Source organism: Euphorbia lathyris, chromosome 2 (assembly GCF_963576675.1).
Source record: "Euphorbia lathyris chromosome 2, ddEupLath1.1, whole genome shotgun sequence".
In the NCBI taxonomy this organism is placed as follows: Eukaryota; Viridiplantae; Streptophyta; class Magnoliopsida; order Malpighiales; family Euphorbiaceae; genus Euphorbia; species Euphorbia lathyris.
The window spans coordinates 45,668,646-45,688,743 of NC_088911.1; the positions used below are offsets into that span (position 1 = coordinate 45,668,646).

Here is a 20,098-nt window from a genome sequence, read left to right on the forward strand (position 1 = left end):
TTTGGTTTGTGCAAGATGAAAAGTGTTTCATCTTGAGGGGAGACTGAAGGATTTAGTTGTTATTTTGTTATTTCAGTTTATTTTGTATAAGGACCCTTGTGGTTATTTGCCTTTGATTGTTATGAGCATGCACCTCACACGTGCTTGCCAATTGCTCTTTTGTCTGTTTCCTCCTCTATATAGTGTAATCGTTGTGACTTGTTTGGTTAATGAGAATTCAATCTTCTTCCCTTCATTCAATATTTTTCTCTCAATTTATCAAGCACCTCCATCTTCTCCATCATTAGAATTTGTTTCTACTTCTTAGCCCACTTGTTTAGTTGGAGTATCATGCCCTATTTCAACTTGCATTCTTGGGGCACGAGTGGTTTAATGACCTATTCAAACTCGCTTCCACCCTTATGGACCTTCCCTGTTGATAATCATCTTCCATTGAGAGATGTTTCTCTTGTTTACTGACACAAACTATCAAACTGATCTTGAAACCCGTACATGGATCATTGCATTGCTTCGATTGTATAAGTCAAACTGGTAAATTCATATCCTATATTTCAACTCCTTCTAGTCTTGCATCTATATTCCAAAAAAATATACAAATAATTTAAAATACAAAATAAAAAAAAATTAACAATTTATATATATGTATAAAAAAAAAATTTTAAAAAATTTATCACCCCAGGGCGTAATAGCATCACGCCCTCACACAGGTGAGGGCGTGATGCTATTATGCCCTTCCTGTGGTGAGGGCGTATGAGTCTCACGCCTTCACCACAGGTGAGGCGTAATAGCATTACACCCTCACCTGTGTGAGGGCGTGATGTTCATACGCCTCACATGTTGGTGATACTCATAAGCCCGAAGTCCCGAAACCGAGTTTTAAAAAACAGAAATTTCAATTCAAAAACCGTAAAAAAAAAAAAACAACCGTTCGAGTCACGTAACATTACTCCCTTTCCTTTGCCGCCCCTCCCCCGATCCATACTTTTTGTCCGGATTTGAGTTTAGAATTTGAAAGGATTCGAAGAGTTGAGAGGATTTGAGATTTTGACTAAACTGTATTTTCATCTTTGTTAAAGGCTAAATGTGGGAAATTAGAGCTATGAATAGTAATCCACTTTAATTATGGCCTAATATATGACCAGCTCTCTGAACTTATCCAAAATAGTAGATTGACTCCTTGAATTTTGCAAGTATCTCACCAACTCCCTAAACTTGCTTATTTCGTATCACTAGCTCCTTAAACTTTTCCATAAAAGTAGATTAACTCCCTCAACTTTGCAAGTGTCTCGCCAACTCCTCAAACTTGCTTAAACTTCCATAAAAGTAAATTACCTCTCGAATAGATGAAGACGTATTTTTAGAATTTAGGTTTAATAAGTTTAGAGAGTTGGTGAGACACTTGCAAAGTTCAAGGAACTAATCTATTTTTATGGACAAGTTTAGGGAACTGGTGATAGGAAATAAACAAGTTTATGGAGCTGGTGAGACACTTGCAAAGTTCAGGGAGTTCAGGGAGCTGGTAATGTATTAAGCCTTTAATTATCTTCCAACTAAACTAAAGTACACTACATACATTTGATAAATGCTACTGTACTGAGATTTTGAACAAAATGTATGAATGCATTTTAACTCATCTTTTAGTCTTCGTATAGAGAATTAATTCCATAAATCAGTTCTTTTTTATTTTGTAACTTTTTCCATTGTTAGGTAATTAGTGGACTGTGTCATGTATTAATGAGGGAAAACGGATTAGATCTGTTAAATTTGTTATTAATTCAATAAGGGACTGAAGTGCTAAACAAACAATGAACAGGTAATTTTATTTTGGTGAAAGGCATACAAAGATTTCCAAATAAAAAGAAAATTAATAACGAAGAGGCATTAGATTTTATTATGCAGGTAAAGGTAAAGAAAACTAATATGTTGGATTGATCCATTCCTCTTTCTGAAGTTTGGTGACTAAATGTTGGTCAAGATGGAAAGCTTTAGCAAGAACACGAGGGTCCATAGCTGGTTCAGAACCGAAAGCAGCATTAGCAATAGTGATAACTCCAGGATCTTGGCTTGTCAAAGCAGCAATAGCAACTGCTGGAGTTTTTCCAATATTCATCTGGAAATGAATGAGTCCAAATGGGAAGATAATAACATCTCCAGGATGAAGAACTTTGGCGAAAAGGCGATGATCTGGATTAGTACCAACAAAACCAGCATAAACAGTACCTTCTAAAACTGTTAGAATTTCAGCTGCTCGAGGGTGAGTATGAGGTGGGTTTAATCCCCCATTTGGTGAAAAATCAATACGAGCTAAAGAAATGCCATTTGTGTTGAGTCCTGGTATAATGCTCACATCCAAAAGTGTCACGTAAACTCCTAGTTGCTCGGATGTGTTTCTTGGAATATTAAATCCTGAGAAACTGAAGTCTTCCACTGTCACTTTCTCTGGATCCTTGCAAAACATTCCATTCACAAACACTGCAAAAGTAACAAATTTCATCAATTATATATTCTATGATAAAATTAAGGACTTAACAAATTAAGTACTTACAAGAGAAATTAGTGTCATTTGTGGCAACACAGAAGTCTTGAAGAGGGCTAGGATCATAGGCAATGCCAAATGTGGATGCCAGAGCCAAGACAGCAACAAAAACTAAGAAACTAATGGAAACTTTCATTATAATTGGAATATTGATTGCTTTTTGCTAATTAACACAAAGCTATAAGGTTGAGAAATCTTTAACTGAATGCTCTCTTATTTATGGCTAACTAAATTTGCTTTCAATATGCACATATTTTGACCCTTTATATTAGTTTATTATATCTGCATAGTTTATCTTTATTTTTGTTTCTCTCAATTATTAGTTCTATTTTCAACCCAAGTGGGCAGCAGACTTCATTGTTAGTTTGATCACTTGAGTTTTAAGACCAGAATAATTTGATTTATGGCTGCTTTTGTGTGGGAGAACATCTAACTACTAAGTAACTAGTACCTCCATTGGATATCAACCAACAAATTAATAATACCATTTAACTGTTTCGTTTGTTGGCGCTATTTTACAGATATGCTTATTTCAATAAATTTGATGCGAGGAAAATTAATTCTCAATTAGTTTTAATGGTTTTGGTAATAAAATATGCGTCAAACTTAACCATTTATATGATTTAACTTGTTAACTATTAACTTGCAAAAATACCCCAACATCAATAGTAGGAGTAATTTTGTTGTTTAAATTGGTACAATTTGACCCCTAACGTTGAGAGCAAAGAGTAATTTTGATCACTTGAGTTTTATGACCAGAAATTTTTTATTTATGGCTACTTTTGTGTCGGAACATCTAACTGTTGGAGTATATTTGTGGTAAAATTGTATTGGTATATTTTTCTATTAGTTAGTTACAGGATAATATAGTTAGTATATAAATACAGTATCGTTAACTGGCTCATATACATAAAATGAGAATCAGGCATGAAATTTGAATTTCTTAATTATCTCAACAACTTAATTTGACTAAGTAAAATAGTTGTTGAGATAATTAGGAGATAATTATTCGTGTAAATAATTATCATTGATATCCAACCACAACTCGATGCCGAGAGGAGAGACATGAGTGTTTGCATAACCACTGAAAACAAGATGTCTGGAGAGGTTAAGATATCAGCCACTTGGTCATCTGTGGAGATAAAACGTTTGTCAATGTAACCAGATTGGACTTGTTCATGCACAAAGTGATAGTCTAACTCAATGTGTTTTGTGCGACCATGAAACGTTGGATTAATTATGAGGTAGATGGCCCGAACATTGTCACACCAGAGAGTAACATGGCGAGAGATTGGATGTCCTAAGTCTTGAAGGAGACAGCGAAGCCATAATTATTCTGTAGTGGCATTTGCAACGGCTTTGTATTCGCTTTTAGTGGAAGACCTGACAATAATTGGTTGCTTCTTGGTATGCGAGGAGATGAGACTTCGGCCATGGTAAATGTAGTAGACATCAGTTGAAGTATATTATTCCAGCATCAATCAACTTTATAACTGATGGGCGCGGCGCCTAGTGTAGTGTTTCTATGACGAAATATATATATTATGAGTGCGGACTCTATATCTATGGATGTGATCTTTATAAATTGCTCTTAACTCTACTAGACGCTATGACTACTTAGGGGCAAGTGTACCCCGTCGTATCAAGTAATAATCCGGTTAAGACCGGGTATCGAATCCACGGGATTTATAACTGCAAGTATTAGATGACTCGGTTTTATACGTTATCTAAGCGGTGAATACTTTGAGTTGGTGTGAGACACAACTACAAACTACTCCTAACCTATTGGTGACACAGATTTATGTAATGGAAAACTCCACGGAGTGATATGGGTGACGATAAGTTATAAATATAATATGCAATAACTCCGAATATATTCGGTTGACGATTTACTCTTGCAAAGATGACTACGTGTAGTTCGACCGACCCGTGAAGTACTTAGACTACGTGGTTCCTAGTCAAGGCGTGTCTAATGCTGGGGATCAGAAACTAGGGCCCGTAAGTTCCGTGGCTTGTCAATTCCTACGGTTTCCGGTTTGTCACTTCCGGTAGGGCAACACCTATATAACTCCCTAAGGATAGCCCGAATGGCGTCGAAAATCGCGTTCTCCTACACAATAGTCAATTATGATATCAAAACAAGCAATAAACATCAACACGTATATAGAAACGGAAATTGCAAATCATAAATTATAAATATGGAGGATAAAAATATAGAACACAACCAAGCCTAGTACATAGGATGAGATCAAGCTAATTAGCAAGTAAAAAGGGAAGAATCGGCCCTCGGGACTAGCTAACCAGACTCAAGGCCGTCTCTTAGGACTTGGAGGTGGAACTCTCGAGCTTGGTGAACGAAGGTGGAACGGAACTTCGAGGAAATGACGGATCAAATGAACAAGCTCTCGAGGTGGTAGAGTTTTATTACATAAAACTGAATCTAAAACAACAAGAATTCTATCAAAAGAAATAAGATGTAGCTATGTACAAGGTGTCAAGAGATGTCTAATTGAGTGCTAGTCACTCTTATTTATACATCAAGCTAGGGGCAAAAATGTAACTTCACAAGGTGCAAGTATGGATCAACATCATTGAGTGCAGAAATCCCATAATACGCCCCGCGTATGGTGAGGCACGCCCCGCGTATATGCCCATTCCGTCAGAAATCTCCTGCATGTGGACCAATTCTATGTCTTGTTGTCTCAAACACGCCCTGCGTAGCTGAAGTACGCCCCGCGTAAATGAGTTTATGAGATTTTATAGCTTGAATTGGAGCTTTTACGCCGTGCGTAGCTGAAGTACGCCCCGCGTAAAGGATGATACGCCCCGCGTAAAAGATGATACGCCCCGCGTAAAAGATGATACGCCCCGCGTATGGAGAGTTGACTCCGGGAGACAATGCAGTCTGACTTTCAGGATTAGGCCAATTATTTCCGACATGTGTCATACGCCCCGCGTAGGGTGGCATACGCCCCGCATAGGGTGGCATACGCCCCACATAGGGTGGCATACGCCCCGCGTATGCTGAGTCAATTCCACATGGTGTCTGCGGATAAGGCAATTATTGCTGACACCATATTTTACGCCCCGCGTAAGGGATGATACGCCCCGCGTAAAGGATGATACGCCCCGCGTATTTGAGTAGATTTTTGCTCCTTGCTCGTACCTGAAATACAAATCTTAAGAGCCGAGTTAGCTTGACGTTTTTATTTCCTAAACTAATCAAAAACACTGAAAATTAACTGAAAGTACGAAATTTATTCTTATTTCTTTATTTTATCAAAACGCTTTATTTTTGTAATTAAACTTATTTATTTCTTCTAAAATTAAACCGTAAATCACGCTAAAAGATAGGGACGAAACGCCCCTATCAATAACTTCTACTTTGACCACCTCTTTCATATGCGGGTTGAGTCTTTGTTATGGTTGGATAGTTGGTCGATGATCTTCCTCCATTAGGATCTTGTGTATGCAGATCGTGCGGCTGATTCCTTTTATATCTTCTATCCTCCATGCTAATGCTTCTTCATTGCGCCTCAAAATGTTGAGCAGTTATTCTTTTTGATATCCTTCATTAGTGTGGCCGAGATAATGGCAGGTCGTCTGTTTGGTGGATCAAGGAAGGCATACTCCAAATGATCTGGCAAAGGCTTTAGCTCTGGGGCACCTTAACTCTTCTTCTTCTTCGGGGCGCTGTTCTGGCAGAATCTCTTCTTCTTATACTTCTAGGAAGTTATCAGCTGTTTCTTCGGCTGGTTTAACCTCGAGCAGTTGTTCGAGCTCTGTAGCTTTGCCAATTTTATACTATTCCTGCAAAGCAGATTGTTCATCTCGCGTATCCAAAAAATAGCATGCATCATCAGGAGCAGAAGCATAACGAACAGCTTCGTGCATTTTAAACACAACTTCTTCATTATTGATTTTCAAAATTAGATGCCCACTATGTACATCTATTACTGCCCTACCAGTAGCTAGAAAGGTTCATCCCAAGATGATTGGGACTTCCAGATCTTCAGTTATGTCCATGATTACAAAGTCAACAGGCAAAATGGAATTTCCAACCTTAACTAGCACGTCTTCCACTATTCCCTTGGGATACCGAATGGATCGGTCAGCTAACTGAATAGTGACCTTTGTAGGTCTAGGATCCCCTAAGCCTAATTGCATATAGATGGAATATGGCATTAGGTTGATGCTAGCTCCTAAATCACACAAGGCATTCTGAATAGTTAAAATTCCTATCGAACAGGGTATAAAGAAACTCCCTGGATCTTTCAGCTTCTTGGAAAGTTGTTGTTTGGCTTGTAGGATTGATGAGCTATCTCTGTTTAGTTGTACCATTGCCACACTTTCAAGCTTCTTCTTGTTGGTGAGTAAATCCTTCAGAAATTTTACGTACATTGGCATCTTTGATAATGCTTCGATGAAAGGTATGTTTATGTGCAGCTTCGTCGGCTGTTCTAAGAAGCTCTTATGTCTCTTCTCACTATTTTGCTGCTTCAATCGGTCAGGATAGGGTACTATTGTTTCATATGAAGGCACATTTGTTTCCTCATTGATTGGTTGCTTATCTTTTTTTCTATCATGACTCGATTGTTGGCGTCCTCTATTCTGGTGGTTTGATGGGTTGGCTTCCTTCTCCTGCATCATTTGACAGACGATTATTTTCAAAAGGTTTTGAAATTTCCTTACCCCCCTCTCAGTATGATTGCATTGACCTCCTCTTTTGGCTTGGTTACGGTGTTGCTTGGTATAGCGCCTTTTTTCTTTTGAAGCAATGATAGTCGCAAACTATTGCATCTGAGTCTCAAGACTTTTGATGGATGATTGTGTTTGCTTCATGAATTGCATCATCATTGACTCCAGATTAGGCTTTCCTTCCTGCTGAACAGCTGGTTGTCTCAGGTACTGTTGGTTGGAGGTGGTAGCTTGCTGTGACTTATAAGTCAGCCTCTAGTTCTCTTGCATGTATGGTGGTTAAGCGGCTGGTTGTCTCTGGTTGTTCTGCCATAAAAAGTTGGGATGATTTCTCCAACCAGGGTTATATATATTGGAATAGGGGTTAGGTGGTTGTCTAGCAATGAAATCGCACTGTTCTTTCATGGATACACCTGGTTTGATTCTTGTAGAAGTCACATCCTTCAGATGATAAAATTTCAGTTGGAACAGGTGCTTGCGTGTGAATAACGGACACATTCATTTTTCCCATGGTTTTGACTAGCTGTTCCATTTGAGCAGATAGTCTGGTGATGGCTTCATTGTTTGAATCGGTTAAGACTCTCTTTCCATCACTCCTCACTAAGTGCCAATTGTAACTTGTATTTACTACTTTCTCAATCAGCTCGTATAAGGCTTGGGGTTCAAGCTCTTCTGGATTTCCATTTGCAACTGACTCAATTTGGATCTTGTAAGCATTAATCACCCTATTGTAGAAATTTTGAACTTGCATCCATATAGGTATTCCATGGTTGGGAACTCTTCTTAGCAGCTCCTTGTACCTCTCCCAAGCTTCTGATAACGACTCATCTTCTTCTTGAAAGAAATGAGAGACCTCATTTCTAAGCTTGATTGCTTGCCTTTGAGGAAAACATTTCATCAGAAACAGGCTAGCCATCTCCTCCCAAGTGGTGATTGAACCTGGTTGTAAGTTCTTTAACCAGTTCTTCGCCTTATCCTTCAAAGAGAACGGAAACAGCTTTAATCTTATAACATCATCACTCTCATTCCTGTTTGTTCGGAAGGTATTGCACATAGTGATGAAGTCTTGAATGTGGGCATTTGGATCTTCGTTTGGGTATTAACAAAACTGCACAGCTGTTTGTAACATCTGAATCATCGAAGCTTTAATTTCAAACATGTGGTTTCCTTCATTAGGTAGAACAATGCATGACGAATGGCCTTCAGTAGATTGTTTGGAGTAGTCCTTCATCCGCAATATCTGATTCCCATTGTTGTTGCGATTTTTATTATTATTTCCATTGTTTTCACCATAACCCTCCTCATGGTTCTTTAGTCCTTTAGCCTCTAGTATCGGGATTTCATTGTTCATCCTTGCAAGTCGAGCTTGTCTGAATAGTCTCCTTTTTCTGCTGCAAGTTCTCTCTATTTCAAGATCTACAGGTAGAATGGGAACACCTGCTCTTCGCATAAATAGCTAAAACTCGAAACCAAAGATACTGAACAAACAGGTGGTTAACAGGTAACAAGTTAAGTATACAAATTCTTTCATTTTTAATTAAACAATCCTCGGCAACGGTTCCAAAAACTTGGTGTATTATATATGAACGCTAGTAAGCGTCCTAGATCGGATATAGTTTTGGTAAGACCAAGTGTCGTATTCCACAGGGATTGAATTAAATTGATAAAATGAGTTACCTTAACTGTTAGAAACAAATAATTGGTTGAGTTGATTTTAATACTACTAGCATGAACAAGCAAAATAACAAAATAACAGGGAAATATCAGATTAAACAGGGACAGGCCTAACACTACGCCCACGGGCAACTGCAAACATATTATTCCATACAACGAAGTAAATTCATATTCCTAATTTGAGTCTCTTTCTCTAGATTCACTAAGGTCCAGTGTCCCATTTTCAAAGATTCTAAGCATGTAAATTAACCAAGTGTCCTTATGTTAAGCATATGCAAACATTAAGACCCATAAAGCATTCATAAGATGAAACCTCAATACATGGTTGTTTTCGTGTCCGTCCACAACGACGTAAGCCACATAGCTGGTTATGTTACTTTGGAGCACTGTCATGCCATCCTTAATAACTAAAACATAGATTTGATCCTAATCTACACATTTAGCATACTATGGACAATCAATCATGAATGGAAATACTTCATTGATAAAACAATAAACTTACAGTCGCCGTTTATGGCTGGCTAGGCCTGCAAAAAAGGAACTACTCACTCATTTTCATGAGTGAACAGCTTGTTCCAACTGAAATATTCCTTCTGACAAAAGTAAAAGTGCAAAGAATTAAAAGGTGGCTGAAAATGAGGTGCCAACTTTAAGCTACATGATAGGCAACAAAATGAACCCTAAAACAAAGGGCAAAAAGGTACTAAAACAATTATTACAAGGACAATGAAATCAACACCCTCCACTTGGCACAAGATGGATGCCGCCTTGCAATCCCCATTCTCTTCTATCATTTGTCTTGCTTGACCCGCGCATTAATCTGTAACCCGCCATTTTTGATCCATTTCTGTTATTATTTATGCTGTTATGTTCCTCATCCTAGCCGTTCGAGAGGAATCCTTCTTGAACTGTCATTTCTAGTTGTTTCTCCTAATTTTGGTTGAAAACTAGATCATTAAAGCTCTTTTCCATGAACGTTTAGCCTCGTAATCTTATCCATATTACTCGTATCAAATTACCCCCAACCTGAACTCTTGCTTGTTCTCAAGCAACACAACACACAAGTACATATTTAATGTCGGCTTGGGATTCACGAGCACCATGATCGATCAGCAAAGAACGGAGTTGCCTTCGTTTGCATATTTCTGGTTCCAACGATATTTGGGCGGATTGAAAGAGGCACAAGTGTTAGGGATTATTGCTAGTTAATCAACTGTAGCGCAGCGGAATTGCGGTTTAAAATTTATTTCTAATCCCTTATAGCTTGATCTTTGTCCGTTAACCATTGATTGAATAAAACCTTTTGATCCATTTAAGGATATAAACATACCCGGACTGTCTCTTCTAGAGACGGCTGAAGAATCCACAAGGTAGTAAGATCTCCGTAGTCAGGTGCACGAACAGCTATTGAGCCAGAACCGGTGCTAGCCGAAGAACGGATGAAGATCTAGAGAGATTGAGTAATTTTACAAAGATTCCTCACCTTTGATCATGTGGTGGCCGCCTAACTTATTGCTTCCCAAGCAATAGAATTGTGGCCGAAAATCATATGAATTAGTGATTAGGTTATTAGGTTAATTTTATATATATAATGTGTTTATTTCTAAACCTAATTGGTTTAGGGTTAATTGGTTAATTACAAAACTAATCCAATCCTAATCTAATTACATAAATAAATACCAATAGTATTTATTCTATGCAATTAATTATAATTAGATTAAATTTAATTACCCCAATTAAATAAACAACACTAATTAATAAATTGACGTATCAATTAATTAATTATTCACCGAATGCAATTTCATTAATTTACAAATTAATTAATTACATTCCCCCGCAAAAAATCCCTATGGCGAAAGAACGAGAGAAAGCAAGGGCGAGGACGACCATGGCGCTGGGCGGTGCGGGCGGCCGATCTGAGCAGGGAGTGGTGGATCGGGCGCCTGGGAAGGAGCTGGATAAGGATCCAGTGCCGGACAGGGAGATGGCGGGGGGTGATGGGAGATCGGCAGTTTATTCGAGGGATAGGCGTGTGAGCGGCGAGCGGGTTAGGGATCGTTCGAGGGAGCGGGATTGGACGGCTCGTAAAGAGGGCGAGGGGCTGGATCCGGCAGTTAGCATGGATGGCGCAGGGCTAGGGATTGGATGGATCCGGCTGCGGCGCAAGGATTTGAGGGGGGCGGGAAGGTTGTAGCAGATCTGTTTGGGGCGCCGGCGCATGCCACGAGGGTGCCGACATGGGGCTCCGGATCTGGGGTGTTGGGCGAGCGACGTCCTGGATCTAGAATGGAGGCACCCTGTGCAGAAGAGGGCATTGTTTCGGCTGGGGATTTTGGCAAGCAGTGCCCTGGTGCTGGTGCGGAGGTGGGCATTGATGTTGCGGGAGTGCCGACAGTGGTGGTGGCTGCCCAGGCGAGGGATCTGGCTGTGTCCCCTGGTTCTAGGGCAGCAAAGGTGGTTGAGGCAGTCCCGATGGGTGGGTCGTTGGCCCAGGGGGCGGAGGGACAAAATGTTATATACTCTAGTGCTAATCCGAGCCCACGACAAATTGTGGATACAGTTGATAATTTCACTTTTGAGAAAGGCTTGGGGAAATCTTCCTAGAGATATAAGGTGATGGGGGTGGTCGAGGAGGAACCCATGATGGAGGAAGACATTATCGAGGATGAGTCTGAGGAAGTCTTTTCCGACTCTGATGTTGAGGATGGTGAACAAGAGGACCCACTGTGTCCTGTGATCCGACTTTCCTCTGAAGACAAGCGCGCCCTCAGATCCAAGTGGAAATTAGCCTTAATTGTCACTGTGCTTGGGAAAAGGATTAGCTTTAATTACTTTGCTCAGAGGATCCAGGCACAATGGGCGAAGAAAGGGAAGGTTACCATTATGGACCTAGAGAATGACTATTATGTCATTAAATTTACAAGGGCGGAGGATTTTAATGCAGTTGTTAATGGTGGCCCTTATATCATATCCAATCATGTTTTGTCTTTAAGGCCATGGGTTCCAAATTTTAATCCTCATGACTGCTCTGTGAATAGGATCCTTACTTGGGTTAGATTTCCAGGCTTGCCTATTGAATACTATAACGAGAGATTTCTTAATAAAATTGGAGGCCTTGTTGGGAAAGTTCACCATGTGGACAAAACTACCGTTGGGGCAGTGAGAGGCAAGTTTGCCAGGGTTTGTATCGACATTGATCTTGCTAAGCCTCTTCTATCTAAATTTTGTGTTCAGAATACGGTCTATCATATTGAATACGAAGGTATTCACAATATCTGCTATGAGTGTGGTATGTTTGGCCATACTTATGATGGTTGTCCTAAGAGAAGGAAGGTGGTTGAGGAGGTGATGGTGACTAATAAAGGTAGAGCTGAGGAGAGTCAAGGTGAAGGGAGGAATTTTGGCCCTTGGATGCTGGCCAAAAGATCGGTTAGAAGGAAGCCACGGGCAAATGTTGTTCGAAATCAATCTCCTGATATCAGTAAAGAGATGAATTCTCTCCAAATTGCTCCTGAGATCAAGGTCAGGCCCCCCGACATCAAGATTGGTGCTGGTGTTGAATCAGCATCCGGTTCAGGGTCAAGATTCGGGGTCCTGTCTATTGAGGATGGACAGGATTCGGATTTATCTAATGAGCATATGGAGTTAAGCATGCCACGCCTTGAATCTGCCGATCCAGCTACCATCCTAGGTGACTCTATTAATCCTCTGTTCGACACCAATGCTGTTGCCAAGGGGAGCTCCCAGAATATTGGCTCAACTGGAAAATTGATGACCAATGAGGTTAGTAATTTGAAAACTTATGTTGATGTCTCAAATGGAAAGGCTATGGGAGTCAATAAGTTGAATATGAAGAAACCTAAGGCTAACCCTAAAAAAAACCATAGTTCTTTAGACTCTTGGGATAAAAGGGGGCCTGCTGGCACCTCTTCAAGGCTCTCAGGAGCCCCGAATAAATACATGGTCTAGGGTTTGGGCCTGTGGTTAGTAGTCTTCCTTTCTGATGGACTTTTTTGTTTGGAATGTTAGAGGTGCGGCTAGTAAGGCTACCCGCATCTATGTTAAAGACTTAATTAAACAATTTAATCCTTTTTGTTTTGCTCTTCTTGAAACCAAGGTTAGTGGTTGCAAAGTAGATGAGGTGGTTAGAAAGTTTAAGAATTGGAGTTGTATCAGATCTGAGGCTACTGGTCAGGCCGGGGGGATTTGGCTTTTCTGGAAGCCAGATCGTGTTAATATGGATATTATTAGTATGGATAAACAATTTATTCATAGTAAGGTTTGTTACCCTGGTAATAAACCCTTCCTTCTCACCTTTGTTTATGCCGATCATGTTTTGGCTAACCGCAAAAGGTTGTGGGAGATCCTGTATTCTATAAGTACAAGTATGGTGGATGCTTGGTTGGTGGCTGGGGACTTTAATGATATTGCCCTTATGAGTGATCAGAAAGGGGGGGTAATCATTATGTGAACCGGTGTCTTAATCACAAGCAAAATATGGATTTGTGCGGGCTGTCTGATCTGGGAGCCGCTGGTCATAAGTTTACTTGGAAACGTAATAGCGTGTTTGTTCGTTTGGACAAAGTTTATGCGAATGTTACCGCGATTTGTAGATTTCCCAAAGTGAATGTGCTGAATCTCCCTTTCCGCCATTCTGACCATTGTCCTATCCTCGTTAAGCTGGTAAAAATTCATCGACTCAAAGGGGATAGACCTTTTAGGTACCAGGTTGCCTGGGAGTCCCATCCTGAGTTTAAAAATTTTGTCAAGGATAATTGGCAGCCTCATTCCAATGTTCTCCTTGCCGCTGAGGGGTTTAGAAGGAATGTGGTGGGATGGAATAAAAACATCTTTGGTCACATTATCAGAAGAAAGAATAAACTCTTAAGAAGAATTGAAGGCATTCAACGCTGTTTGGAGGTCCGTTTTGATCATAGTCTGAATTGTCACCTTAGATCTCTCCAGAATGAGTTGGAAGTTGTGCTTAGACAGGAAGAGCTTCTTTGGTTTCAAAAATCAAGGAAGGCTTGGATTAAGGATGGAGACCGAAATACCAGGTTTTTCCACCTTTCTACTATTATTAGAAGGAAGAGGAATCAGATCGATGCTATTAAAGATTCTAATGGTGATTGGGTTTACGAGGACGAAGATATTCGTCGTTTGGCCCTTGATTTTTATAAAGACTTATTTAAAGAGGATTATGTGGAGCTGGACAAAGCCTGTTCTGGGATCTTTTTTCCTCGGTTGGAGGAGGAAACTATTATGGAAGCTTTCCATCCCATTGACCAAAAAGAAATTGATTTGGCTTTCTCTAGTATTGGAGCTACTAAGGCTCCTGGGATTGATGGTATTCCTGCTAGCTTTTATCACAAACACTGGGCTTCTGTGAAGGAAGGCATTTACAATTTTGTTAAAGGTGTTTTCGGTGGTTCCAACGATATCAGGCTGGTAAATAAAACCCTTCTGGTTCTGATTCCTAAAGTTGAGAAGCCTTCCTCCTTTTTGCAAATGAGGCTGATTAGTCTTTGCAATGTTTTGTACAAAGCTATTACTAAAATTGTGGCTAATAGACTCTGGTGTATTCTCCCTAAGATTATTAGCCAGAATTAAGGTAGTTTTGTTCCGGGCAGACAAATGATGGATAATGTGGTTATTGCCCAGGAGATGGTGCACTCCATGAAGATGAAGAAGGGTAAGCAAGGTTTTATGGCTCTCAAACTGGATCTGGAGAAAGCTTATGACCGTTTAAACTGGAGTTTTCTTCTGGATAGTTTAAAGAGAGCTGGTATCCCGGAGAGCTGGAGGAGATTGATTGAGGATGCATCTCTTCTCCTATTTTTCAGGTTTTGATCAATGGAGGTATGTCAGATGAGTTCTCTCCCTCCAGGGGGATCCGTCAAGGGGACCCTATGAGCCATTTCCTTTTTGTTATTGCAATGGAGAGGTTATCGCACCTGATCCAAGAGGCTGTGAGCAATAGGAATTTCCATCCTGTGTCCATCAACAAATTCTGCCCTCCTATTAGCCATTTGTTCTTCGCTGACAATGTGATGATCTTTGTGGAAGGGAACGAGGAGCAAGTTGGTGTGGTTATGGATATCCTCAATTGTTCCTGCGCTGCTTCTGGCCAGAAGATCAACATCCAAAAGTCTCGGATGCTGTGCTCTAAAAACATGGATAAAGGTGTTTGTAAAAGGCTTAGTGATTTATCTGGTATTCCTCTTACTCATTCTTTGGGTAAGTATCTGGGGGTCCCCCTCCATAGTGATAGAGTTTCCAAAGCCTCTTTTAAAGAGACTCTGGACAAAACAAATGGGTTGTGTGCTAGTTGGAAAGCTAATTCTCTTTCCCTGGCAGGCCGTCTTACATTAATTCAGTCGGTCAATTGCGCGGCTCCTAATCATATCATGCAAGCCTGTAGATTGCCTGAGCCTGTTCTTAATGAACTTGACAAAATTAACCGGCGTTTCCTTTGGGGAGAGTCTAGAGAGGGGAAAAAGATCCACCTCGTCCCTTGGAAGGAGGTTTGCCAGCCGAAAAGTATGGGAGGTCTTGGGATAAGACAAGCTAAGGATAATAACAAAGTCTTATTAATGAAGCTCCTCTGGAGAATGTGGCAATGCCCCTCCTCTCTTTGGGTTCGTCTTCTTTGTGGAAAGTAACGAAAAGACAAAAATTTTAGGGGCCCTAAGGAGAGAGTTGCCAACTGTTCTTTTCTCTGGAAAGGGCTTAGTGCTGTTTTTGCAGAGTTCTACTCGGGGATTAGTTGGGAGGTGGGTAATGGCAAATCCATCAGCTTCTGGGATGATATCTGGATCGGAGACAAACCATTATTAGAAGTTTGTAGCTTCCCTCCGCCTAGTAATATCTGTAATTGGAAGATCGCCGATGTGGTTGATTCTGAGGGGGACTGGAATTGGTCTAAGTTTGACACCTTTTTTAGCCTGGATACTCTCCTTAGAATTAGAGGAGTGAAGATAAGTAATAAAGAGGAACATAAGGACAGTCATTGCTGGGCCTTGACTAATAATGGAGCTTACTCCTGCAAATCTGCCTTTGAAGCCTTTAACCTCAATAGGCCCGGTTCTCTCTCTGATACCTGGAAAACCATTTGGGCTCTTAAAATCCCTTACCGCATTAGGAGTTTCCTATGGCTGGGGGTTAAGGACAGGTTGCTTACTAATTCGGATAGGCATAGACGGCATCTGGTGGATTCTGCAGCTTACAGTAGATGCAGAGGCCATGATGAAACTTTGTGCCATGCTCTTAGGGACTGCTCTAAGAGTAAAGAGGTGTGGAAGAAAATTCTCCCCCACCACTTTCTTCCATCTTTCCTTGCCCACTCTGAGCGTGACTGGTTCTCTGATGGAGTTAGTGGGAAGTAACTGGCTAACCTGGAGCATGGTGATATTTTCTTTGCTATCATCTGTCACCAAATTTGGAAGTGGAGGAACGAGGAGATTTTTGGTGATAAAACTGTTTATATTCCTAACTTAGTTAAGTTCTTCTCGAAAAAACTCTCTTATATTACTGAGAGTTTCAAAGGGGATTCCCTTGCTAGGGCTACCCAAAAGAGAGATGTCCACCTCCTTGGTTGGAGCAGGCCGAGAGAAGGGGTGGTGAAATTGAATACGGATGGCTCTTGCCTCAATAATGGGAAGATTGATGCTGGAGGTGTTCTTAGAGATGCTGGGGGTGCCTGGCTGTCTGGGTTCACCCAGAATCTGGGGTTGGGCTCTTCCTTTTCAGCGGAGCTTTGGGGTATTCTCCCTGGTATTAAGCTTGCCAAGAGTCTGGGTTTGAAGATGTTATCTGTTGAGTCTGATAACCTGGAGGCCATTAATATGATTTCTGATAATCATGTTATTTGTCTTAATAGCCGTAACCTTATCAGAGCTATTAAAAGGCTCGGCTCTTCATTCGAGTTCATAAAGTTCAGTCACATTTTCAGAGAGCAGAACCAGGTTGCTGATTGCTTGGCGGCGGCTGGTCATGAGGAGATGTTGGGCGTCACAACCCTTTCTGATCCTCCTCTGTTTCTCTCTTCTCTTCTTTTAGAAGATAGGATTGGGGTTAGCTTCCCTAGGCTGATCCCATGTTAAGTTTCTTGTTGTTTTGTTTTTTCCTTTCCTGTTTCTACCAAAAAAAAAAAATAATTACATTCCCCAAATTAATTAATCAATTAAATACTCAACTCCTAAAACCATTAATTAATTACATTGATACAAAGTATTAATTAATCAATTAATTAACCACTAATTAATTACCTTGACATTTTATTGTCAATCAATTAATAAATTATATCTCTCCAATGTACCGTTCTATAAGTTCTAACTCAGATGTTCGATGTGCACGATGCTATGGGTCTGTCCTTAGCTAGCAGTGGGCTTATGGCTCACAGACAGTAAGTGGGTTCTAGCAAACCATTATTGCCCCTAACTAAGACAGAGTTTCAGCAGTCTAAAGATGCAGAGACCCTGTAGTTATCTCTTAACTTCTTTTACCATTTGACATCGATATTATAAACTAGAGGCATGGCGGATGTCATCCTCTCTGATGTTTATGATATTTCTTGATCTTAAGTAGATTAATGAATCAGATAAGTAAACTACTTATCAGGGTGTGGCCACACACTTATCAATCTCACTTATCAAGTGGCCTGTGATATCATCTCACTGTTATGTGAGTGGTAATTCCATCACTTCACTATCAATACTAATGTGTTCACCTGTTCACCCAATCATATCCGTATTTGGCATCCTGTTACAGACCTGTTAGGCGTATGTCAAAGTGAACCGGATCCCACATTGATATTATAATGAAATCTGGTCTGAGGACAATTAGAGACCTACTTAAGAAAACTAATGACACAACCACCATGTAGTTTTCTCGGGCGGATCGATCCAGTCACGTGTATACAACATGTACCCATATTCACAACTAACTTATCAAGTGCTATGGCTAGTATCAATTACTACCATACAGTCGTTGAATATACAAGTTTGTGGTCCTAATCATTCCCATGATAGAATAGACTTGGGATATGGTTTTACGATTATCAATCAATAGATTCTCTATTCATATTATAGCACAAGATATAAATGAACTAGATTAATGCCTTTATTAATGTGACACAAATACATTTTATTAGAACTAATGCCTATGAACTAGGGCACACCAACAGTCTCCCACTTGAACTAGTTCCAAACGGATATTGCCCTAAACACTATAGATCTATTACTACCAATTGCCTTGGTAAACTGATCAGTGACATTGTTCTCAGTGTCAACCCTCTACAATGTAATGTCATCGGGTAAGGTGTTACTATTTAAGTACGCGTTTGGATCTCTTATGTGACATGGGATCCAGTGCGTGTGCTATTGTCCCATTATTGTCACAGAAAACATCAACTGATCTTAGGAGAGTTTCACCTACTCCTAAATCAGTTATGAACTTCTTAATCCAAACTTCTTCCTCTGCATCATCGCATGCAACGATGTACTTAGCTTCCGTCATAGAACCGGCAATGGTTGGCTACTTTAAGGATCTCCAACTAATGGCATCGCCATTCAGGAGAAATCCATACCCAGTATGTGACTGGTTATCATCCTTAAAACCTCGGTCAGTGTAACCTGATATTGCCATTCCTCCTAATCATCAAATACTAAGAAAAACATCCTTGGTACGGTTGAGGTACTTCAGGATTGCCTTGACTATCTTCCAGTGTTCCTTATCAGGATCTGACTGGCACCGACTAGTCATATTTGGTGCAACTCGCAACATTTGGCCTTGTACATAACATAGAGTGATGTGATATCAAAAGCACAAGAGCATGGAACAAAGGAGCTTGGAGTTAAGGAGCCCAGTAGAAGCATGAGGGATCCATTGGAGCTGTCAATTGGACCTATGACGAAGAATCGTGCAAAGAAAGACCAACAAATGCTTAATGGACTCATCTTGAGCTTCTTTAAGCAACGAATGAATTCTAGCAAAGTCATTAAAGATGGTGTGTTTTTGTGTTGTATCCAAGCCCAAGCCCATAATAGTGATATGTAAAAAGGTTGATCATATTTTAAGAGAAGCTTTGGACTTGCATGTGTTTGGCATGTGCAAAACCCATTGGGACTCATTAAAATTAATGCTATAACCTTATAGGTTTGATTGGGCTTATTTCTAGCTAATTAAAAGGCCCAAATAATGTTAATTAGTGGGCTGAAATTGGGCTCTAAAGGACAAAAACGAATTTAATGTTTTTCCTTGTCTAATTAGGATTTCTTTTACCTTGGTGCACTAGGATTCAACTTCCTTTTTAGTTTAGGTTTAGGTTTATTTTGTAGCCTATATAAAGGCTTGTATTCTTCATTATTTTCATCAATCAGACATCAATATTTTTATGAATAAAAGTTCTTCTTTTTCTTTGGGAATTATTTTCAATCCGGGATTGAATTCTTTATTGTGAGCTTGAGAGACCGGGTCATCATTCTTGCAATATTATCTTGATCGTGAACAAGTATTTTGGTAAGGTACTTGTGAATCGCCAAACACTCAGGTTCCAATTTAATTATTCGAAGGTGTAAGGTTAGATCTCTTTTCATTGTCTTTAATTCTTTGGGATTGGTTTGTTATCACCAATTTATGCTTGTTATTTGATGATATTAATTCCTTAAGATAGATCGGGAAAACTTGTTGATTTGGTTATTATTTCTCTTTCATAACCAATATCACATCAATTGGTATCAGAGCTTTGGCTCTTAAGGAATTTGTTGTTTTTATTTTGTTTGTCGAAATCAAAAAAAAAAAACCTTAATCTAGAGTCTTTAATTATTGATCGAGTTCCTTATACCGTTGCATCTAGTTATTTAGGTTCTTAGTTGTAGCGAATTGATTTTTGGATTCTATTCTTACTAGCCAAACCTATTTATGTGTGTGAATTTATTCAAATTTTTGCATGCTAAATCATTAGTACAAGTTTAATTTGTTAATCAATTTCAGCCTAGTTTAAAAAAAAGGAAAAAAAAACCGGCTCATTGTTTGTACTAAAGTTACAAGTTTTCTAGAATTTGCATGCTAAACACACATTCTTAAAATTTCTTTCAAACCTTTGTCTCTTCTTCGAAAATCGTCTTTTATTCTATTCTTAGTGTGCTAAACTTTGGTTATCGTTACAATATTAGTCTTCTTTGCTTCTAT

General features: G+C 39.8%; 1 protein-coding gene and 1 non-coding gene across 2 annotated transcripts; one reads left to right on the top strand and one right to left on the bottom strand.

The window, feature by feature from the left end:
* Positions 1–1,795: 1,795 nt before the first annotated feature.
* Positions 1,796–2,749, bottom strand: LOC136218028 (germin-like protein subfamily 1 member 16). Its single transcript, XM_066004753.1, has 2 exons — positions 2,546–2,749; positions 1,796–2,472 (listed from the first exon to the last, which is right to left on the bottom strand). The coding sequence occupies exons 1-2, from the start codon at positions 2,670–2,672 to the stop codon at positions 1,916–1,918; spliced, it is 684 nt and encodes a 227-aa protein (XP_065860825.1). The 5' UTR covers positions 2,673–2,749; the 3' UTR covers positions 1,796–1,915.
* A 5,246-nt stretch (positions 2,750–7,995) lies between these two features.
* On the top strand, positions 7,996–8,102 carry LOC136221271 (small nucleolar RNA R71). The gene has a single exon (XR_010685047.1). It is a non-coding gene; the product is annotated as a small nucleolar RNA R71 (small nucleolar RNA).
* The last annotated feature ends 11,996 nt before the right edge of the window (positions 8,103–20,098 follow it).

Bases quoted from the DNA above. Each gene is read 5' to 3' on its own strand.
- LOC136218028 (XM_066004753.1), bottom strand. From the start codon at position 2,672: ATGAAAGTTTCCATTAGTTTCTTAGTTTTTGTTGCTGTCTTGGCTCTG. The intron at 2,473-2,545 runs GTAAGTACTTAA...TTACTTTTGCAG, and splicing joins AAATGACACTAATTTCTCTT to TGTTTGTGAATGGAATGTTT.